Source organism: Schistocerca serialis, chromosome 7 (assembly GCF_023864345.2).
Source record: "Schistocerca serialis cubense isolate TAMUIC-IGC-003099 chromosome 7, iqSchSeri2.2, whole genome shotgun sequence".
Classification (NCBI taxonomy): domain Eukaryota; kingdom Metazoa; phylum Arthropoda; class Insecta; order Orthoptera; family Acrididae; genus Schistocerca; species Schistocerca serialis.
The window spans coordinates 424,297,994-424,322,816 of NC_064644.1; the positions used below are offsets into that span (position 1 = coordinate 424,297,994).

The following is a 24,823-nucleotide window of genomic DNA, read 5'->3' on the forward strand; positions in this document are numbered from 1 at the left end:
TGACGTAAAAACACAAATTTGTGAGCATTTTCAACCTATTTTTTCGCGGCATGAAAATGCATTACAGAATCACGAAACAGCCATAAAAGAACTGCAAATTATTGTTCATGAAAATCATGAGACCTTGCAAGCTAAATTTGACTCAGTTGCATCTACCGATTCGGTTACGCAACTTGCAAAAACTCAGGAAAACTTTAAGGACACAGTAGATACTCTGAAACTTGGTTCAGAAAAACACACTGAAGAAATAGGTACACTATCGGAGAAAGTAGCCGAACTTTCGGATCAGGTCACTAACTTATCTACAAAGGTAGATGATGATCTGAATGACACAAGACCCGTAGCCTTCACTGACACAGAAGAGTATGAACAAATAAGAAAATTCAAACAAAATCAAAATCAAATTAATACACAACACCAAAGAGAAATCCGGGAAGTACAAGATCAGCTGACACAGGTAATACAAGAATTACGTATTTCAGAGGACACTCGCGCTCCAACACGGGAAGAGGAACTTAGAAACACGGAAAAGCCGCAAAATAATAACACAGGGCATTTCGGAAATTATGAAAGAAATTGGCAATGTGCACCGAATTTTGAGATGGAACGGCCGACACGACCTAACAATGACCAATATGCGACTCGCCGACATGACGATTTTGACTATAAGCTGTTCATTACTACACGTAAATTCAAAACATTTAAGAATTCTGGCAACGACATTCATCCACAAGCATGGCTCCATCAATTTTCTCATTGTTTTCCTCCCAACTGGTCATTGGAGCACAGATTAGAATTTATGTGTGGCTACTTAGAGAATGAACCAGCTGTGAGAATGCGATCGGTCATTCACGATTGCCACAGTGAAGGAGAATTTTACCATGCCTTCCTCTCAGCATATTGGTCGCAAGCTACACAAGACCGTGTAAAACATGGCATCATAATGATGAAACGTTTCGAACAATCTGAATTCTCCAGTCTTGTGAAATATTTTGAAGACATGTTGCACAAGAATCAGTACCTGTCAAATCCATACAGCCCCTCAGAACTCATCCGCATTTGCTTAATCAAATTACCTGAACATTTACGACACATTATTTTGGCAGGACGTTGCAAAGACGACATTGAAGCTTTTCAGGGACTGTTACAAGAACTGGAAAGTGACACTGACAATCGCGGAACGCAGGAGCACAACAATTACAGATCACATCAGTCGCAATTCCGCGATGAAAGAAATAATAACTGGACGCGACAAGGCTATTCTCACAACACAAATCGTGACCAAAATAGACACCACCCGTATGACAACCGTTGGCAGAGTAGTAATAACTACAGGGAAAGATCACCTCTCCGTGGTAATGACTATCACAGAGACAATAAGAGAAACAGACAATATGGGAACCAAAATAAATACTATCAAGGGAGACAGAATAACTTTAGACGCAACGGACCAGCGCGCAGTTACGATTCAGGGAGAAATTCTCCACCATGTGACCGACAAGAAAGAAACTATGGAATCTACCGACATGACGACAGACGATATGATCGTAACGACAGACCTGAATTGCATCAGAACTGGCGGGATTCAAACAGAGCAGGGCCCTCTCGTCACGGTGAATTTGTAGAAGTTAGGTCTCCAAATCCCAATAACAACGCGCGCCAACAAAGAGACAGACAATGACTCGCGCCGCAGGCACCCGCGTGCGCCCGCTCACTCAGAGAAAAATAACATAGACGCTAACCCTGTGAAAAATTCCAGTATTCTTTACCGACGTATACTGCATGATAATTGCGTTCAAGCTGAAATTCTGAGTACTTTGAAGAGTAAAAGATTGTACCACATTTCACATGTAAAACCGATTATTGAAAGATAATCTGCTTTTTAACTTTGTCTTTGCCATAAAACGTTTCACTTCACGTTACTAGTACGCTTTAGAAACTGTTAACATGCAACAATGTTTGAAGTTAAATATCCAGTCTAGAACCTAGGGAACATTTTTAAACAGAAATGACGAATGCATTGTTATAGTGAACAGACGTCACAGTGTTATTGTGTGTGTACATTCTTGCTTGTTTGTTGCACGATTACGTAACGACTATAAGGCTCACATACTTAGAACATTTACCAGTACTGATAATGAGATTTTAATGCAACATTTTGGTTTATTTGAAAATACATTCTGAATTTAAGTGCTTTCTGTGAGATACCAGACGACAGAGTGATTAGTTTATGTGACAGATACACGATTTTATCACGACGCTACTAATGAGTGACAATTTACAATGTTGCTTTTGCGGTGTATCTGTTTTATATCTGCACAGTTTTCTGAATTCTTCTGGAAAGAAAAACATGTTTTAGCAGTAACTTTTGTGGTATAGCAAAAATGAGACAGCCTTTTTCGTGGCACAACAATACGTTACTGTACAGTACTTTCTTCATCACGCCAATAAGCATAATAACTATGATATCTATACGCAAAGCATTTCACTTTTGTTTATCATGAGGTAAGTACATTGACTTCTGCAGAACTTAGCTTTCGGAGGACGATAACTACGACACTTCCACAGAGATTATGTTACAAGACGCACAGTTTAGCGCTACAGTACACGTATTTGAGTGATCAATTTTATATTTAAAACATTTATTTTTAAAGATTTTTGAATTACAAATAAAGTTTTCCGTGATACATTTCATTCCATTGCTGTAATCTGTAACACCTGAGGGTATAATTACATTAATCCTCAGGGGGGTACACGCTTACTTTGTGTACCATGTGTGTGGCAACCACAAGGAACCCTAGCTAATATGGTATTTGTTTATACAACTTTACACATCGGTACCATATTTCTCTAACACACAAATTACCCAGCTATCTGATCATTTAACTGAGAGATAAATTTTTTTTTTTACTACGTCAGTGACAGATGTTTACGCAATTACAGAGTTGGATTACTTCACACTTACGAAATTGTATTTTGTCTGTACTTTGTGAAATGCTCATATTTTTTCGGAACCATTGTGATACTATGAGAGCTTTGAATGATGCATTTGGTAAGGGAGCATGATTTTAAAGTACGTTTGAGGTAGATGACACTATTGAAATGAGCAGAGAATTTTTTTACGTTTTGAAATTATTGGAGGAAGTTACGACGATTTTAAGATTTGACTGAAGTGTTATGATGTTATTATTACGACGACGATGTGTATTATGTTGTTGAGGAATGTTTATTATGCTACGTATTTCTCATGATGAAATATTGAAGAAGTGTCGACGAATATGTATATGTGTAATAAGGTAAGGAATAATGAGTAGTGTTTAGGGACTCTGATTTATGAAAAGGATGTTGGAAACCAAGAAACGTACTTTAAGAGTTATGAAATGTGTGACTGTATCACAATGCTGACGAATATTTTTTTTGGACACTTATATTCATAGGATTTTGTTTCTACAGATTTGCAACGCTAATTCTTGACCTGTGAAGTATTTTTATGTGAGACTGTCACTTTAGCGAAAATTGCTGTCGTAAATATTTCCGTACGAAAGTTAAGTGACCACCTGCACGTAATGCGTCGCGGGCACCCAGCTGTGTCAGACGCCTGGAGAAAAAGTCATTAGCGCGTGCCTTTCAGAGCACAAGAAAAAAAAAAAAGGAAAGGGAAGGCCATTATCCTGGCCATTGTCATTCCTTTAGAGAAAGCATCGCAAAAACGACACGGTCGAACTTGAAAACATATGATTACACTAGCTCTTAATTTACGATATTTACTGAAATGCCTAATAAAATGACAAGCAATATTTTTACATCTGCACACCTGATTATGACAAGCGTCTTTCTATGAGAGTTGAGAGAATTTCTACTAACTTACGAAATGTCACATGACTACTGAATGATATTTTTATGCTTTGCTTTTCATAGTTGCTTATTTCATTTGACATCTGTTTTCCAGCTGTGTTGCAGCATTGCTTTTATAAAATAAAATGCATTTGCTAATGTGAACACTTTCTGTCAACAGATCTATTAAATAATTATTTTATGATCCACATTCTTTAAAAAAGGAGCACTTGGAAAGGAAAGAACAATAAGAAGGAACTAGTAACTGCATTCGTAATTTTCTTTTCAAGTAATTGGTAACTTTTTGGTAGAATAACTTCTTGTGGTGCACCACTTTAATTACATAGACATTAAGATGTGAATATACATTTCCCTTATCTGCATTGTTGTTTAGTGTAATATTTTTTCTGCTTGCGCTATGTCATGTTTAGGTATAAGTTGCTGCTGTTTGCCAGGCATAGTGTTATTGAATTTGACTTTTGCTCATTTATGCTGCTAGCTTTGCCAATTTGCATTTTTTTGCATTGCTGTTTGTGTTGATTTGTTATGTGATGCTGCATTGCCTCGTCCCTTAGTTTAGCATCTGAGCTCAGTAGATTTAAGTTAGCTTAAGAGGGGGCAGCCTCTAAGAGAATGAGTTGCGATGAATTGGAAGAAATGCATTGAGAAAACAGGTTTAGGTAGGATTTTCTTGGAAATAAATGTTGAGGTAAGAAATGTGTGAACATATAAATACAGAAAGCATGCTTAGATAGAATTTTTTTTGGTGGAAACAAAGGATGAAATAAGAGGAAAGATATATGAAGTTTTGGGATGGACTGCAGTACCAAATGTTACACTGAAAACGAACCCTGTCCTTTCCTATTGGTGTTATCCCACTATGTGTTTGTGTACCCTTGTGTATTTGTTTTCTTCCTGTCTCTGTGTAGTTTCATAGAATTTTTTTTCCTTTTAATATTAAGCTACATTCACTATGAGGAGGAATACTGTTATCCTCAAATATAAGTTGCATTAATAATATGTTATTTTCTTTGTAAAGTTGTTTACAATTCTGTTCTGTTTCAATGTTCATGTGTGAAATTAATGTTTCGAAAACTATTCTCATTATTTTATGTATGTACTTATGTCACTATTTTTGTAACACTGATGTATATGTTTATTTCTATTCTTTTGTAAAGCCTGTACTACAAATGTTATCTGTATTATTATGTTTTTAATGATGTATTTTGTACCTTTGTAATTGTATTCTTATGTTATAAAATTGTAATTGTCACCAGTTCATGACATTATTAACTTGTTAGTTACATTTCACTGCACACGTTTCTGTTGGTCATAGTATGTGGACAATATGTGAGAAGTAGGGACTGTTAGTGTTTGCACGTGTGTTAATAACTCAGCAAGGGACTGGATAACAGCATTGCTGGTTCTAAGGACAATTTCAAAAACTTTGTGAGTGCACAAGTGGTGGTTTATGGACTTGCTATATTATCCGCAAGACTCTTCAATGGTGATTGTGCACCTGCACAGTCACAACAGATGGCTGCTGGCCATCTCTACAAGGACTACAGTGGGTCTGCATCTTTGATGGCCCACCAATACCGTAATCTCTACAAGGACTACAGTGGGTCTGCACCTCTGGTGGCCCACCAATACCACAATCTCTACCAGGACTCCAGTGGGTCTGCTCTGTGATGACCTACCTACCAATATTCTTCAAAACTTCGAATGACTCTGCTGTGGGTTTGCTCCATTGTGGCCCATTACCTGTCAGCATGTCAAGAGTCAGCACTGTCTTTCCATTGGAAGGACAACACTACTTCTTCAAGACTGCATGGAAATCCACTACTTCTGTGTGCATTGTCTTTTACTGCTCAGACTTTGAGAAAAGAAACGGCAGTTTCACTGTGATGAACAATGTGGACTGTCTTTATGGACTGTGAGAGATTTTTAGCTTTTGACCACCAATGTATCAATAAGTGTGTGCATTTTATATCTTTGTTACTGTAATTGTGAAAAATTTTTGTCAAATCTGTATTGGCCAGTGCCCAACACCATTTGTAAAAATTTTTGTGGGGAGCATGGGGGCTATGTAAGTAGGCTGTTTATGTTTTCTTATTGGCAACGTTACGTAGCGCTCAATATGAAAATCACTGGCTGTGCTGTGTGCAGTCTGTGGCTAGTTTGCATTGTTGTCTGCCATTGTAGTGTTGGGCAGCGGCAGCTGGCTGTGAACAGCGCGTAGCGTTGCGCAGTTGGAGGTGAGCCGCCAGCAGTGGTGGATGTGGGGAGAGAGATGGCGGAGATTTATAATTTGTCATGAACTGATATATATATTATGACTTGTGATGATATTAAGGTAAATACATTGTTTGTTCTCTATTAATATCTTTCATTTGCTAACTATCCCTATCAGTAGTTAGTGCCTTCCATAGTTTGAATCTTTTATTTAGCTGGCAGTAGTGGCGCTCGCTGTATTGCAGTAGCTTGAGCAGCGAAGATTTTTGTGAGGTAAGTGATTTGTGAAAGGTATAGTTTAATGTTAGTCAGGGCCATTCTTTTGCAGGGATCTTTGATAGTCAGATTGCGTTGCGCTAAAAATATTGTGTGTCAGGTTAAGCACAGTCGTGTATAATTGTTCTAAGGGGACGTTTCAACTTAATACACTTGATGTTGGAAGTAGGCTGATTCGATTAGAGATACATTCTGTTCCATAGAGACACAGTGAGGACATCCTCACGGATGTAGAACATGTCATGAAACAAGACTACAAAAAACAGGGATATAATATTGTTCTTTCTGCAAATGTCAAACCAAAGTAAGTCATAAAAATGTAAAATATGCATTCACTTAAGTGATAACAACAGACTAGTCACAATACACGTACGATACAGTGAGGTGAATGTAGTAATTTGAGACGTTATATGATACGTGACTTCTGCCTCCGCAACTGAGAGTACAGCGCAGCTGATTGCCATGCAGAGGACCTTAGTTCTATTCCCAGTACTACCAACGATTTTCCCTTGGTGGGAGGACTGGAACGAGGTGTGCTCAGCGTCGTGGTGCCAACTGAGGTCACGAAAACTGACAACGGCCGGGAGACCCGTGTGCCGACCCCGCCCCCTACATACACCATCCAATGACGCGATTGCCAGGGGATGACGTGGCGATCGGTCGGTACCGCCGGGACCACCAAGGGGTCTGGACGAGAATACCAGTTTTAGTAATTTTTGAGAGCGTTTGTTGTGGACAACAACGGCTTTTCTTGGTACTTTAAAATCAACGCAAATAGTCCCGACAGCAAAAGACCTTTATCTTTGAGGTTACCGGTTTCCGTCAGTTACTGACAAACTTCAGACCTCATACCGTGATGGTAGACGGTGGCAGACAGCGGAGCTGGCGTTAACGGATTTTCTTGGAGTTCGTAACAACTGCTCAGTTCTCTGCCACCGCCTACCATCACGGTATGAGGTCTGAAGATGGTCAGTAAGTGATCGAAACCGGTAACCTCAAAGATAAAGGTTTTTTCCGGTCGAGACTTTTTACTTTGGTTTTAAATTACCAGTTTTATCTGGTGCATGACTATTCTATCGACTGAATCATATATTTCCAAAGGGATAAAGAGAACAAAATATGTTATCTCAGTGCTACTGCAGACGCACATGGGCTATCACGTTGTCGTGCACTACGTGCTAATGAAACAGAACTGGGAGCGTGAAACATACAGTAGTGGGACGCGGTCTCTGCGAGTGCAGTACAACAACTTGACGGGTGTTTGATATGTGGACGTAGACAATCATCTCCCTTTGTCTGGAGGCACACACAGATGAGTCAGGCAAGTGTCCTAAAAATTCTCCAGTGACATACGTTCCCTCCCTGTCGTATATCTCTCCATCAAGAGCTGCATAGAAACAATTATGAGAGTCGAGTTAACTTCTATACATGGACATTAAGTCAGGATGTTCCATAAGTATCACGTATCTTCTTTAGTAATGAAGCCACATTTACCAATGATGGTCAGGTAAACCGCAAGAAAGATGCACTACAGGGCTGTTGACTATCCCCTTTGGCTTCCTCAGATGAAACGTCAGCTCCAGACAGTGTAATTGATGTGGGATAGTCAACCAACAGCTCTTCGGTCCGTAGTTTATACATGGAACACCGAACGTGCGCAAGTATCGCACCATCGTAATAGACCATATTCGATGAATGCTACACGACGTTCCTTTGCAGACTAGGAGGAACCTGTGCTACAGCATGTCTTCATAAATTGTCTACAAATCGTTGGACTATACGCAGACGACCTATACATTTGCTGGCCTGTTGCCCAGATTTGACACAAGTAGACTTTTTCTGTGAGGGAAAGTGAAAGACGCTGTCTACAAGAACATACCAACTACACCTGATGACATTCAACGACATACTACTGCAGCCTGCTCGGACACCACTGCTGAAATACTAGCACATTTGCAGCACTTGTTCCAGACAAGACTATAAGCGTGTATTGGCGTTGCCGGTGGTCATTTTGAACACAATCTGTGATGATCAGTTATCTCGTTATTTGTGATGATCAATTGTCTCGTTACTGATCAGAATCCACATACCTCGCGCATCCATTTGTGTTGTTCTTTAGTGTGCGCTACCACAGGTATTGTACAAGATGTGTGCGGGAAACTTTAAAAGCCGGCCTCTGGGGCCGAGCGGTTCTAGACGCTTCAGTCCGGGACCGCGCTGCTGCTACGGTCGCAGGTTCGAATCCTGCCTCGGGCATGGGTGTGTGTGTGATGTCCTTAGGTTAGTTAGGTTTAAGTAGCCCTAAGTCTAGGGGACTAATGATCTCAGATGTTAAGTCCCATAGTGCTTAGAGCCATTTGAACCATTTTGAACCTATAAAAATACGATATCTCTTCAACGACTCAAACTATACTTCTGCGAAGAACACCACTGACTTTCTAATTTACCCTACTTTTAGTTTGTTAATGTCAATAGGCATTGCTCCATATAAAAAGTGTATTCTTGCACAAAAATAGACTGTATAAAAAAATGTTCAAATGTGTGTGAAATCTTAAGGGACTTAACTGCTAAGGTCATCAGTCCCTAAGCGTACACACTACTTAACCTAAATTAAATTAAGGACAAACACACACACACATGCCCGAGGGAGGACTCGAACCTCCGCCGGGACGAGCCGCACAGTCCATGACTGCAGCGGCCCAGACCGCTCGGCTAATCCCGTCGGGCTACACTCTATAAGAATTATTATACTCTAATGATTGGCTATCAATACAAGCCCCCGGCTACCAACCCATTCTGTGAGAACGATACATCAACACAGTGGCCGAGCGGTTCTAGGCTCTTCAGTCTGGAACCGCGCGACCGCTACGGTCGCGGGTTCGAATCCTGCCTCGGTCATGGATGTGTGTGATGTCGTTAGGTTAGTTAGGTTTAAGTAGTTCTAAGTTCTAGGGGTCTGATGACCTCAGGTGTTAAGTCCCATTGTGCTGAGAGCCATTTGATACATCAACAGCACTTCCCATTTTCGCTATATTTGTAAGTTGTAGGCGATTCAACATGTATATTATCTGTGGCTAGTTGGTAATTGACTAGAGAAACACCAAATTTATAAAAAGTAAGCTCTTCATACCGCCACACTACATGCAGTATGTTTTGGATCACTGAGGAGGTTTCGTTGTTCTACTCATGTCAGATCGAAGTTTTAACCTTAAACTTAGAAAATGAGTTGCGTCCTCTTTGAACTAACATCATACACTCCAGGGAAGGGCTTGTAACTTTGAATGTCCTCTTAGTTGAGAAACAGCTTTGTTGTTTTGTTAATGAGGATGATGAGGACTTACGCTGTGGTTGACACTGCTCTAACAAGTGGAATCTTTTATACACGGGCGCTTTTGTGCGGCGCAGGCGGGCGAGCGCAGCCCGGCAGGAGGAACCAGGTCGAGCGTGCGTGTGCGGACAATGGCGGGCCGGCCAGATAGCGCCACCCCTCATAAAGTGAGCGGGCCGGCAGTTCCGCGCAGGCCGCGGATTAAGGGGTTGGCCGGCTACAAACCCTCTGCCCAAACCCTGCCCCTGCCTGTGGCCTGCTGTGGTCCGGTCTGTTCTCCCTCTGCCAGCACGCACGCAGTCACCGCCTGCCGTGGCTGTTTTACTACCAGCCCTGCAGCCGTCCGCGCCGTGTTACATTGCTTCAATTTCGATAGGCAGCATGGGGTCACGCGGTGTGGTATACCCAACCACTGGAATTCAATGGTGCATGTCTCAACATACGAGGGTTGTTTTTAAGTAAGGGCCGTTTTGATTTTTAAAAAAAGATTCAAATACTTTTGTAAAAAAACTTTTATTTTCTGATTCTACACAGTTTTACCTATTTTTCTGCATAGTTGCCTTGTTTATTTAAGCATTTGTCATACCGTACAACTAAGTTTTTAATTCCCTCTTCAAAGAATTCGGCCGCCCGCTCCGACAGCCAAGAGTTCACGGCCGCTTTCACTTCATCGTCGTCATTGAACGCTGCCCGCCAAGATGGTGTTTCAGGTACCGGAAAAGGTGAAAATCGCTAGGAGCAAGGTCGGGGCTGTATGGTGCATGGTCCAAAACTTCCCAGCCAAAAGAATCAATCAAATCCCGAGTCTTTTGAGAGGTGTGAGGCCTAGCGTTATCGTGCAGGAGCAAAACTCCTTTTGTCAGCATGCCGCGCCTTTTGTTTTGAATTGCTCTGCGGAGCTTCTTTAGAGTTGCACAGTAGGCATCTGAGTTGATTGTCGTTCCTCGTGGCATAAAGTCCACTAGCAAAACACCGCGCCGGTCCCAGAACACAGTTGCCATAATCTTGCGCTTTGACAGCGGCTGTTTGGCTTTGAACTTGACGGGTGAGGTTGTGTGTCGCCATTCCATCGATTGTCGCTTGCTTTCGGGAGTGATATGGGATACCCATGTTTCATTTCCAGTGACAATTTGACTCAACATGTCATCCCCTTCTTCCTCGTAACGAATCAAGAAGTCCAATGAAGTGGCAAATCTCTTCCCTTTGTGGTCCTCTGTGAAGAGTCTGGGTACCCACCGAGAACACAGTTTCTTAAAGTTTACGTTTTCACATACAATTTTGTACAAAACCGATCTTGAAACTTGTGGAAATTCCAAAGAAAGAGTGGAAATTGTGAATCTTCTGTCCTCACGAATCTTTGTTTCGACTGCAGCCACCAAATCATCAGTGATCACAGAGGGCCGGTCTGAGCGTTCTTCGTCATGGACGTTTTGACGACCATTTTTAAACTCTCCAACCCATTGACGCACTTTACCTTCACTCATTGCATTCAAGCCATAAACTTCTGTTAACCGACGATGAATTTCTGCAGCTGATAGGCTTCTCGCGGTCAAAGAACGTATCACTGACCGTATCTCACACGCGGCGGGCGATTCAATAATCGTAAACATTATAAAGTAGCACAACGATGCGTACACGTCAGCTACAGAGCTGCAACTTGCATCCGTGTGAACGGGAAGGATGACGGCAAGTGGCGCGGTGGCTTGTTGCGGCGTCCGCGCGAACTACGGGACTATATGCGCGAACGGCCCTTACTTAAAAAACAACCCTCGTACGAGGGTGAGTCAAATGAAAACCTCAAATACACTATTGGCCATTAAAATTGCTACACCATGACGATGACGTGCTAGGGACGCGATATTTAACCGGCAGGTAAGAAGATACTGTGATATGCAAATGATTAGCTTTTCAGAGCATTCACACATGGTTGACGCCGGTGGCGACACTTACAACGTGCTGACATCAGGAAAGTTTCCAACCGATATCTCATACACAAACGGCAGTTGACCGGCGTTGCCTGGTGAAACGTTGTTGTGATGCTTCGGGTAAGGAGGAGAAAGGCGTACCATCACGTTTCCGATTTTGATAAAGGTCGGATTGTAGCCAATCGCGATTGCGGTTTATAGTATCGCCACATTGCTGCTCGCGTTGGTCGAGATCCAATGACTGTTAGCAGAATATGGAATCGGTGGGTTCAGCAAGGTGATACGGAACGCCGTGCTGGAACCCAACGGCCTCGTATCACTAGCAGTCGAGATGACAGGCGTTTTATCCGCATGGATGTAATGGATCATGCCGCCACGTCTCGATTCCTGAGTCAACAGATGGGGATGTTTGCAAGGCAACAACCATCTGCACGAACAGTTCGACGACGTTTGCAGCAGCATGCATTATCAGCTCGGAGACCATGGCTGCAGTTACCCTTGACGCTGCATCACAGACAGGAGTCCCAGCGATGGTGTACTCAACGACGAATCTGTGTGCACGAATGGAAAAACGTCATTTTTTCGGATGAATCCAGGTTCTGTTTACAGCATCATGATGGTCGCATCCGTGTTTAGCGACATCGCGGTGAACGCGCATTGGAAGCGTGTATTCGTCATCGCCATACTGGCGTATCACCCGGCATGATGGTATCGGGTGCCACTGGTTGCACGTCTCGGTCACCTCTTGTTCGCATTGACGGCACTTTGAACAGTGGACGTTACATTTCAGATGTGTTACGACCCGTGGTTCTACCATTCATTCGATACTTGCGAAACCCTACATTTCAGCAGGATAATGCACGACCGCATATTGCAGGTCCTGTACGGGCCGTCTGGATACAGAAAATGTTCGACTGCTGCCCTGGCCAGAACATTCTCCAGATCTCTCACCAATTGAAAGCGTCTGGTCAATGGTGGCCGAGCAACTGGCTCGTCACAACACGCCTGTCCTACTCTTGATGAACTGTGGTATCGTGTTGAAGCTGCATGGGCAGCTGTGCCTGTACACACCATCCAAGCTCTGTTTGACTCAGTGCCCAGGCGTATCAAGGCCATTATTACGGCCAGAGGTGGTTGTTCTAGGTACTGATTTCTCAGGATCTATGCACCCAAATTGCGTGAAAATGTAATCACATGTCAGTTCAAGTATAATATATTTGTCCAATGAATACCCGTTTATCATCTGCATTTCTTCTGTAGCAATTTTAATGGCCGGTGGTGTATTTTTTTAAATATTATTTATTGTGCAGAAGTGGTACAAAACTATATCACTTTTCAACATAATCTCCCTGACGCTCAATGCAAGTGCTCCAGCGCTTACAAAGTGCATAAATTCCTTTACAAAGAGTTCTTTTGGTAGTCCGGGCAGCCACTCATGCACCGCGTGGTGTACCTCTTGATCAGAACGGAACTACTTTCCTGCCATTGCGTCTTTGAGTGGTCCAAACATATGGAAATCACTTGGGGCAAGGTCTGGTGAGTATGTTGGATGAGGAAGACACTCAAAATGCAGGTCTGTAATTGTTGCAATTGTTGTACGGGCAGTGTGGGGCCTTGCATTGTCATGTAGCAAAAGGACACCTGCTGATAGCAATCCACGTCGCTCTGATTTGATTGCAGGCCGCAGATGATTTTTTAGGAGATCTGTGTATGATGCACTGGTGACAGTGATCCCTCTAGGCATGTAATGCTCCAAAATGACGCCTTTGTCGTCCCAACAGGGAGTCAGCATAACCTTCCTTGCTGATGGTTCTGTTAGAAACTTCTTTAGTTTTGGTGATGAGGAAAGGCGCCATTCCTTGCTCGCTCTCTTCGTTTCCGGTTGGTGGAAGTGAACCCAGGTTTCGTCCCCAGTAACGATTCTTGCAAGGAAGCCATCACCTTCTAGTTCAAAGCGCCGAAGAAGTTCTTCACAAGCATCAACATGTCGTTCTCTCATTTCAGGAGTCAGCTGCCGTGGCACCCATCTTGCAGACACTTTGTGAAACTGGAGCACATCGTGCACAATGTGGTGTGCTGACCCATGACTAATCTGTAAACATGCTGCAATGTTATTCAGTGTCACTCGGCGGTTTTCCTTCACTATGGCTTCAACTGCTCCAATGTTTTTTGGAGTCACAACTCGTTGTGCCTGACTTGGACGAGGAGCATCTTCCACTGGTCACACCATTTGCGAACTTCCTACTCCATTCGTTGACTTGCTGCTGTGACAAACATGCATCACCGTACTGAACCTTCATTCATCGATGAATTACAATAGGTTGCACACCTTCAATTCGCATAAACCGAATGACAGAACGCTGTTCTTCCCTGGTGCAAGTCGCAAGTGGGACGGCCATCTTTATACTGATACTGCGACGGTATGTGTACATCTGCACTGTGTTGCCACGTGCAGGCCTTTCTGCACACTGTTTGTAGCACGCTTACCAACTTACAGGATAAAGGCTCGAAATTTCGATTTGTTATTACAAATTTAAGGTTTTCATTTGACTCACCCTCGTACATTAACAGCTTAGAAGGCGCTTTGTGGTTAAATGCATTTTTATCCTTGTCCCTCCAAAATCGTGTATCACTCACTCACTCAATCAATGATTTCAGGAGATCTATAGATCTTGTTTCTTTTGTAGCGCTGGCACTTGTAGAGCCTTGCCTACTTCACAGTGAGCTTATGCCCTATTAAATAAATTTACCGCCTGTATACGGTGAACATAAAGTCTTTCCCCGATTACAAAAATTTAATCCTAAGGAACTACAAGGAGGATATAATAAGTAACGAAAAACATTTCTTTTCTTGACCAGTTTCGGTTGAAAAAATGCGGAATTTATTGTGGGACGTCGTGGAGTATTCCCACTCCAGCTTTTATATAGTTTCACAAACTTTAGATTGGTGGCTGTGGTATATATATCCTTCAAAATATCATCTGTAGCAGAGATGCGTGCCGAGCAGGCCAGTACCATTGGCGCAAAACCAGAGGAGCGCAGATATTCTTAGGTTCATGCAGAACGTCTACAGAAATCTGGCAGTGAACAAAATCACGGTGGATCGCTGAGCGAGGCGTCTGTCATCATCGCAAGAAGATCGCACAAACCAGTCCAATCTCCTGCGTGCCGGCTGCCCAAACACAGCTGTGACTCATGCGCTTTTGGAGTTGCGGACACTCCCATTCGAGGTCATTGACGGATCACAGTCGAACACCTCACTGCTCAGCTCGACGTCTTTGTTGGTCCACCAGTTGGGTACTCAAAGTGTGTGCCCGCTGAAGTTCCTATAGGACCAAACTGCTAAGGTCATCGGTCCCTAGGATCACACACAACTTAATCTAACTTTAATTAACTTACACTAAGAACAACACACACACCCATGGCTACTCCACGCGGCCACGAGGCTGATCGAGACCATTTTTTGTCGAAAATCAATGGACCGGCACCGCACCATCCCTCCTCTGAAGAAAAAGATAAAAGTCGCATCCTCAGCCGGTGTTTCGGGAGGCTGACGCCGTAACCTCAGCCATGGAAGTCTCATTGTTGCTGTTACGAGGCCAGGCGAAAACAGAGCCGATTCCTGGAACAATCTGCCGATTAGCCTGCTTCCCTTTCTGAGCAAGTTGTTTGAACGAATCGTGCTGCTACGGCTCTCTCAGTAAGTTACAGAAGATGGGCTTCTACCTCCGGAACGTTTCGGTTCAGAGATGGACACTCAAGCACACTCCAACTCCTTCGAGAGGTTGAAGAGATAACGACATCCTTCAACTATAGGGAATACTGTGGTGGTCTCGTTTTGGATGCGAAGCGAGCGTCTGACCGTGATTGGCACCAAGGTCTACTCTACAAACTTTCGTCTTTGAGTTCCATGGCCACTATGTTTAGCTTGTGTAGAGGCAGGTGACCCACAAAGTCCCGTCCTTGCGCTGGTCCTCTAGTCGGTCTACACATAAGACCTAGCCAGGACGCTTCAAGTTGCTCGGGCGGTTTATGCAGATAACACCACAGTCCTTACAACAAGTCGTTGATCGCTCATCATACACTGACGCTTTCAGGAGGCGTGTTCAGGATTGGGCAGCGACGTGGCGGACAAACTTGAATGCGACTAACAGCCAGCTGTAATGTTTGCCAAGGGACTTCGTCCAGTGGTTGTGGCAGCAGCTGCAGCCTATATAACGGACTGATGGTGCAAAGTGCCTTGGCCTCACACTTCATCCTACGCTCGCCTGGAAAAAGCACGTGCGCAATGTTAAATAGAATATGCAGCAACGACATGGCGCACTCTACCTATTCATGCACGAAGGGTGCACCTTGCCGGTAAACTTGTGGCCTCACATTCTTCTGGGCTTGTGTCTGCCCCATCATGGACTATGCCTGTGACGGATGGTGCACCGTGGCTAGCTACGCTCTCTCCAGCAGACGCAGAAAGTCGCCCTACAGAAGATATTTCATGTATCTCGACGGTTTACAGCTCAATCTCTGCACAAGAAATTGAGGTTCTTGCCCGCTTCCAACATCACGCCCTCAGTACGTACGAGAAGACAAGGGAATCCCCTCTCTACTATCCGCCAACTATACCGATGTAATGACAGAGACCGCTTTCGGCGGCCAGTGGCTTAACGTGAGAAATAGTAAGGTCACCTTATTATGACCCTGCAGCCACATCACTAATGCTCACGAGACGACACACCAATACACTGAAAAAACTAATGAACAGTAATACAGGCTGCTGTTGCAGTAAATACCCAATGGTAAACACGACCTTACATTATTCACATCTAGAAAGAGAAGACAGCAGATGGAGCAGGTCAGTTCAGTTGCTGTCGCAGTTCCGTGCTAGTAGCCGGCCACACTAGCAGCGCATCAAACGAAACTCGCCGACACAAGCTCTACTCCGCTCGCTACGTTACTCCACGTGGCGTGGTCCCCCACAGACACCGCGCAACAACCATAAGGGATCACATTTCCCGCCCGACTAGTATCACGCCAGTGAACATCGTATTTGTTATTCTCAAGTGATCATGGACAATCTTGTAGTTTTGTTTCCGGGGCAAACGTCATTGTGATCTTGTGCAGTTAAAGTGTTCTGTACATCAAGTTGAGAATCATCTTTTAACACAGCAAGTAGCATGAAGTGGAGGTCAGGAAACGACCCAAAACTCGAACTAGAGACTTATACAAGTGGCCGGGTTCTGGAAAAATCACCACCTTTTATTTGGGTTGATGCTTCAGTTGCCAACAACCTACTCACCATGCTAATCATTATGAGGTTCTTGTTTTGCCGACAACCGTCGGCAGAAAGGCGTGTAGTGTTCGCAGTTGGAAGAAAGTGAACTGTTTAAGTTGATTATTTCCAGACACTTACACTGATCTCCTCCCGGGGTGGCCGAGCGGTTCTAGGCGCTATAGTCTGGAAACGCGCGACCGCTACGGTCGCAGGTTCGAATCCTGCCTCGGGCATGGGTGTGTGTGATGTCTTTAGGTTAGTTAGGTTTAAGTAGTTCTAGGGGACTTATGACCGCAGATATTAAGTCCCATAGCTCTCAGAGCCATTTGCACCATTTCTGAACCGACGGCAGAGGTATTCTTCAGCAAGGTAATGCGCCATATCACAAGGCCAGAAGAGACGGAGTGGTTTGAAGAAAACAGTTGCGAGTTCCAATTGATGTGCTGGCCACGCAGCTCGTCATATCTGAACCCGATCGAACATATCTGGGATGTGATTGAACGTGGCACTAGATTTCATCGCCGCCCTCCCCAGAATTAATGGGAATTAGGTGATTTGTGTGTGCAGATTTGGTGCCACCAGAGAGCTACCTAGGCCTCATTGCTTCCATGCCACGGCACGTCGCCTTTATTATTCGTACCGAAGGTGGGCTTACAGGCTATTAGGTGGGTGGCCATAATGCTCCGGCTGAGCAGTGTATGTAAATTATGTGATTATGATCATCCACAATGAAGCTCTGTTTCATCCTGCAACATACTATTAAATGAACATTGTTTCATTCCAGTGTTCTTAGAGTAAAAAAAAAAAAAAAAATATTACTCATTTATCACTGTATAATACGACTGCTTCTGCGTATTTTGTTTTAGTTCAGTGTGACGAACGTAACACATAAGCATCTCTGTCAGAAACTTTGTAACTGAAATTCACATCGTACACACAAAGTTTCGGAAAACAAAAGTGCAATCAATGTACAAAGTTCAACGCTTAATATCTACGGGACTTGAGAAGTTACGGACTAAACTCTTTAAACAAGATGCAAATATTGATACAAGGACTGTGCAGCGTGCGATATTTAGATTTTAGATTTTTTACACATGTTCATATGTGGAATCAACAGTCTCAAACGTGCAGTTTGGACCCTCGGGAACTGTGTTACGTGTTCCTGTACTCAGTTTTAGAATGTTGTGCTGGGAAAAACACTGGTTTCGTGACCTTTGTTTATTAGGATTATTTGATAGTTCCAGTGTCTTCTACTAACACCTTCCGTTTGTATCTATAATAGTCAAACACCCTACGTACGTTATTATTAGTAAATTCTAGGGAAATAAGTTGTGTGAAAAGGAGGAGTGACAGCACATTAAATTTGCGAGAGAAGCATGGGGAAGAAAGTAAGGAATTGTGACTCCCAGAACCTAACCACGAATACATGTATGCTTGGATCTCCTTGCAAAAGCTGCCTACAAGGTGACCAGCACTTCTGTGCTCAGGCTTGTGCCACTCTTAGACTGTGGCCCTCATTGCGTTATCCACTATGTAAGGAGAATTTCTGCAAATCTCCATGGGACCCAAGCATATTCGATAGGATTTGTTTCAACAGATATTCGGTTGATTTCTGGCAGCTGGAGGAAGGTGTTCATGATGTAGGTGCAGTGTATTCCAACATTGCCATCCTGAAAGACGTATCTCTCACCGAAATGTTGAGTGTAGGGCTGGAACGTGGGCTGGAGGATACTGTTCCTATATTGAACAAACATCAAATTACCTCAGATAACGATGATATACATCTGGCATTCGCACATGACACTGGCCCGGAACATGGCTGTTCTGTTGTCTTGTAGAGCCTGTGGGACAGTACGTCTGAGACATGTACATTCTCTGACGCTCCATCCACAATGTTCAGATGCCTGTCTTCTCTGTGTAACCTGCAACGGACTGCTGATGCCTGATGGACTGCTGTTTTCAATGTAACCAGATGGACATTGCGGATTGCCCATCTCTGAAATCACACTGAGGGGGGACAAAGGGCCCTCTGTAGGGGTAATAGGCCGTTAGCTATCAATGGGCATTGGGTTTCGCCCATTTTAAGAATTAGGATGATGACTGTAACCTTCCGCTCTGAAGGAAAAGCTGGGTGGATGAAGTTTGTGAGTCACATCCAGATGTTAGATAACATGATATGAACTGACTCAAGAATTTAGAAGACTCTGAAGCAAATCTCAGTCAGTGAAAGTTCCTTTATGTAATTCAGGGTTACATGGGGTAGAGTACAGAGATGCATATGCAGCTTCTGTTTTACACATTCAGTATGTAGCTGGGTAAATATTGGACACTGACGCTCTCTCACAGTGGTTGTGAGGTGTTCAGCAAAAAGGGACAAACCCAAAACTGTTGTCGATCTTCAACGACCTCTTAGACTATAGAACTTGGGCCGCAACTGCATAAAAACTTATCTTTCTGAGGAAGAGACGTAGCAATCCCAGCGTTCCTTTTTATTGCTTTTAATTAGGTAGTGATTCTTTGCACAGAATTACTTAAGAATGATGAGGATAATTTGTAATGGATGTCATTTGAGATGTTGCAGGGCCTTTAGATGCTCCTGAATAGTTGTTTGAGTGTCTTTTATTCACCATGGCACCAGGCAGTAGAAAGGGGGAGAGCAGTTGCAGTAGTGCAGATAACTGCAGAAGAGATATCTCTGACAATTTTGTCGATACTCTGATGGAGATGGGATGAATGTGATAGCAAAGATGTACAACTTTGTTTATTTACTTCCATGACACCCACTCTTTCTGTTTGTATAATAGGTCGTGTTTTAATAATTTTTAAACATGTTACATATTTTCATTGGTTACAAAGTTACATATCAGCATAAAAATAGAAATAATAATATGATGTATGGGCTGCCCAACATGACAGATATGTTGCATGGGAGCAGTTTCGACCTGCCAAAACAAATTGCTTTGCAGGGTAGGCTACATGTCAGGGGCAAGAAATGGAATTCTGGGCCCAGATATCCAAGCTGCATTGTGTGACAGGCATGTCATGTTGGAGTAATGTTGTCCTGGTTCATGGAACTGCTTTGCTTGGTGGCATGGACCATCAGCTCATATTCCCAGTTTTCATAGATGGAACACTGAACATGCACAAGTATTGCAGCCTCCTAACAGATCATCTCCCATGGATGCTAGAAGATGTTCCTCTGCAGACTAGGTGGATCTGTGTTACCAACACCCCCACAGTGCATGAAGTACTGCAGCATGTCTTCATGAATTGTGCCCCAATTCTGGACTGGACACAGTGGATGCAGAGGAGGCAAATAAATGATTTTCAACCTCCTGATGTATAGTAGCCTACACCACATGACAGGTGTGTTGTAGGAGTAGTATCAACTGGCTTCATAGAACTGTGTTGCAGGGGCTACATGTGCCAATGCATATGGCCTGAGACAGGTTGAGATGAAAAAGAAGAGGAGGAGGCAGAGATGGAGAGAGAGGAGAATATTGCCAAGGGGAGCTGGGAAAGAGGATATGGTCAGAGTAAGGGAGGAAATAAACAAAGAGAAGGGAGGAGAAGATGAAGAAATAGACAGAGAGGATGAGGTGGACAGAGAGGGAGGAAGAGATGGTCACAAAGAGAGGGAGGACAGGGGGGGGGGGTGTTTAATATATGTCTTGGAAACATACATGGGAGAAGCTACAGGGGCTAGTTTATACATAAAGTGAATATGTTATGGAATGGCATCAGAGCACATTAGCATTATGTTTATGGTACAGTAATCACTTTTTAATATTCATTATTATTGTTTTGTGTTTGAAAAAAGTCTTGGAAAAACATTGGGACTGTTTTGGCACTTTTTTACATTTTATGTGCTACGAACCTCCCTCCAGTGCTCACCTCCTTGTCTCCATAGCCAAGGTGGAACTGGAAGGTGCACCAACGTTGGATTTATGTGGTACTGCAGGTTCTACGTAATGTCTCGCTGTGATCTTGGTCATACATACACACACACACACACACACACACACACACACACACACACACACACACACACTGTAACTCAATATTAATTCACATCTTCCTCAACACAGATGGATTTGCTAGCACTTCGCTTTCGCCGTTGACACTCCTATGAGGATGCTGTGAAGGATGTGAAGGAGTTTGTGATTGCTGTACTGTGGCAAATTTGTATCTTCATGCTGGGAAATACTATCAGCACCCTAGTCTATTTCTGTCATACGTTATTTCTTACAAATTCGTACAATTGTTACACTCTACTGGTTCCCTAATTCCATTACAGGCGTCAAAGATGAGGATAATGCTGGAAGGTGTACTTGTATGACCACACTGCCTTTCCTATTGAACCTGTAATGGTAATCAGGGCTGTGCCGTTTTAGAAAATTTTCTATGCACTGACTACGGTTTATATGGCCGAGCCCTAGGCGTTTTCTATGAAACATGAATAGCTGATAAGGTCTTCGACTTGTTTCACTGTTGTACCAGCCATTCTGCCACGTACCCACTTTCCAGTTGGTTAGTTAGCTAGTTATTTATCTGTTCCTTTGATCAATCTCACGGTAACGTTGTGATGTGGAACGTGTGAAGTGCATAAGAAATGTAGGCGTGAATGTAGGTTTTTAAAATTTTTTTTTACTTTTTTCAGGAATTGGGACTTGGGTGTTACTCTTTGGACAAAGATTCCCTAGACTTTCATCAAATCCCCTTTACGTGACACATAGGAGGCTGCATGATATCTTATCCTCATATCTAATTGGTGGATTCCGAGGATCACCATAAAGCGTACAATGGCCTTTTTTTTGGGGGGGGGGGGTGGAATGACAGTAGCAGCGGAAAGATTGTCGTACAGCGAAAACTGTGGCGAAGTCAGAATTTTAGAGGAAGATTTTGCTACGGGAGGCACTTCCGTGTGTTGGGGCACCATCATTAAGAAGATACAGATCAAGATCGGAAATGAATTGGTCAGTAAGTAGGCCCCTAATAGACGACGTGGTATTTACCCACAGAGAGGTGTACAGAATGAAATCACGACATAGGAGAAAAGGTGAGGCGTACAGTTGCCAGACTAAGGTGGCCATCACGAGATACAAAATGCTCTGCCTGGGAGAAAATATTTGTTGCATATAATAATCTTGGGGTCGCTCGCACTCACGCTTCTATCGCTTCCAGTGTTGTACAGTTGTATGAGTTTTTTGTGAGTGAATCATCTCTAAAGGATTATGGCTCTCACATTCTCCCAATCTAACGTCTCCAGACTTCATTATTTGGGGCTATCTTAAAGAGCATATAAGAACAGACGGCATATACCGGCGGAATTAAAAATTAATATAAGAACGGAGATTAACAACATTAATTTCAATGTGACTCGCAAAGTAGGTTGAAACATGATAAACATGTTCGTGTTTGCATTACTGAACAGGACAACCATTCAGCGTTTATGATATAAGCGATGTGTGTGAGGTTGTGAAATAAAACACTTGATTACTTCTAGATGCGCGCGAATTTTTAATCACCATATACTTCTCTAACTCTGTTTTTCAGCTTCATCTTCTTGTTCTCCTTCTTGCTTCTTTCGTTTTTTTTCTTTCTGTAATTCTGCAGTTCACCTTGGCTCTGACTTATTATAACTGATCTTCTATCTAAAATATATGGTTACATCTCCGTAGGTAGCTTAAGTCACCGCTAGGTTATCTACACCACTGCATTAGCAAAGCTGGTAATTGCCTCGTGATTAAGTTCTCGGAGAGAGGTCTTAATTTTAGACTGAATGGCGCTATTTTACTCCTCTCTTTTCTTGCGATAAGAAAGAAAAAATAGCACTGAAATACAGTCGCGGCATTGATGAGTAACGATAATGTGGTACTCACAGCTCCTCCAACTCTGGAACCTGAGACAATGTCTCGGCCCTCATGTCTGTGATGTTGTTGCCGCTGAGATCTCTGAAACGAAAAGGGAAACACCGGCTCAATAAATTTCGCAGCACAAGTACCTCCACAAAACAGCAATTACAGTTAAAATGTTACTAGATACTGTGTGTGTATTACAGAGAGAGAGAGAGAGAGAGAGAGAGAGAGAGAGAGAGAGAGAGAGAGAGAGAGGAAGGGGGGGGGGGGGACTGCATTCTCCGTATGTTACTTACTAAAATTATGTAGTTATTAAGAAAGAGATGGATATTTGTTCTACTGTTTATCAGAAAACTGCATGGAGTCTGCGAACATTATTAGTGACTCTTCATCTAAACCATAGCTGTCAGAACTAGTATCTAGGAAAAACTAACAATATTCATTCAAACTTTTCCTTTTTGTGTGTCATACTGCATATGTCTCATATACTATGTTACTCTAATTACAAATCATCTTTTAAATTGTCATATTCAAGGCATCTTACAAGGATATATGATTAATGGATATGCATCCATCATATCACCTGAATAGATGTCTGTAAAATACCTATCTGAACAATCAGCTGTCTCCAGTTATGTCTCGTTATCATTCATAAAACATTCATAATTTCATTACAACTCATAATTTGCTGTTGCATTCATTGATTAAGATTGTAATGGTAAAACGATAAATTTGTGGTTGTTTTTAGTTAAAAATACATTTATCTTGTTATTGTCTTGTACACTGCCATTTCATTTGTAAAATTGTAAAATGTGTTGTGGATACTAATCAGGAGTTATATCACAGATTTTTTTTCTTTTTTTTTTAGTAGGCTTTGATATGTGGATAACGCCTGCATAAGAGAATCGGTTTTCAGGGATATCAGTGTTGGGGAGAGCCACAGATTGAGTATTGTTATTGCACACCTAAATGAAGAGATTCTTATGTGTGAAGGTGAATTTTTATGGAGGCAACATAGCAAGCTGAGGTGATCCACAGTTCGATGAGAGCGTACTATATTGATCACCCAGTTGTGTTGGCATTAAGTGCCGATACTTCTGGTCTGAAATCCGTTGTATTGTTACTAGCAGTGACAACAATGAGAATGTGACAATCCATCTTACGTTACCAAAATTAACTAGAGATTTCCATTCAAGTGATTCGAGATATTCGAACAAGAATATGTGACGGTGCAACAAAAATTCTTAAGTGGAAAGCGCTATTCACTAAGCGAAAGAATTTCGTATAAAAAGTAACGTATCACTAATATCTCTAAGTCTCACCTCATTCTATATGTAGCTGTGATATTCTGTTGTCACCTGATGATGACCTAAGAAGACGAAATCCTGTGAGATAATTAAATAAATAACAGTTGTAGGGCATCTGGAACAGGTTTCCGTTTTTAAAATTGCTGTAGTGTTCTGTCAAGCTCTGGTTGGGTATTCAGTAGATGTGAGGAAGCTCTCAGATTGATAACAACATTCAGTAATTATTTATCTGACCAATCGTACATTTGCAACTTTATTAAACTATGTTTACAACTTGCTGCTCTTCCGTCTGAGTATTCAAATAGCGCGATTGCGATTTGTCAGTCACTTCTAATGCCAATGTTTGTATTTTAGAATAAAAGACGTTGTATTAGGAGATGTGTAATTGTAGATTTCATGACGACTCATTCCCTGTGGAAATGTAGTGAACTGACTGACTAGCACATGTAGGAATAATGGCGGGATAATGAGACAAGGGCAATAGGTACAGTCTAGACTCTAGAAGTTTAATAAAGTAACTGATAATTTCTGATGCGCTAGTTCATGAAAAATCGAAGATTGCGGATATTGTTCAATCAGGATTATTAGTATATAACACACTGGTATCAGTGACTTAGAAATGTATGACATTTATGCTGCTTTTCCGCGCACTGTAAACAATTGTGTGCACAAGCTAAAATATCATTTAGCAGAAGGTAAGAGGTACTAACATTCAAAAACAATAATTTAAACATCTGAAGCAGCATGTAAAAATTTTTGTTTAAAGGGTTGCCCTTTATGGCTCAGAAACA

The 24,823-nt window shown here is 42.5% G+C and overlaps 1 protein-coding gene across 1 annotated transcript in view; it reads right to left on the reverse strand.

The window, feature by feature from the left end:
- Positions 1 to 22,815, reverse strand: part of LOC126413132 (lutropin-choriogonadotropic hormone receptor-like) — a 932,298-nt gene extending 909,483 nt beyond the window's left edge. Inside the window, exon 1 of the mRNA XM_050083024.1 lies at positions 22,750 to 22,815. Coding sequence (XP_049938981.1) covers positions 22,750 to 22,793 — 44 coding nt within the window. The 5' untranslated portion in view covers positions 22,794 to 22,815. The remainder of the gene's footprint in view (positions 1 to 22,749) is intronic.
- Positions 22,816 to 24,823: the final 2,008 nt, after the last annotated feature.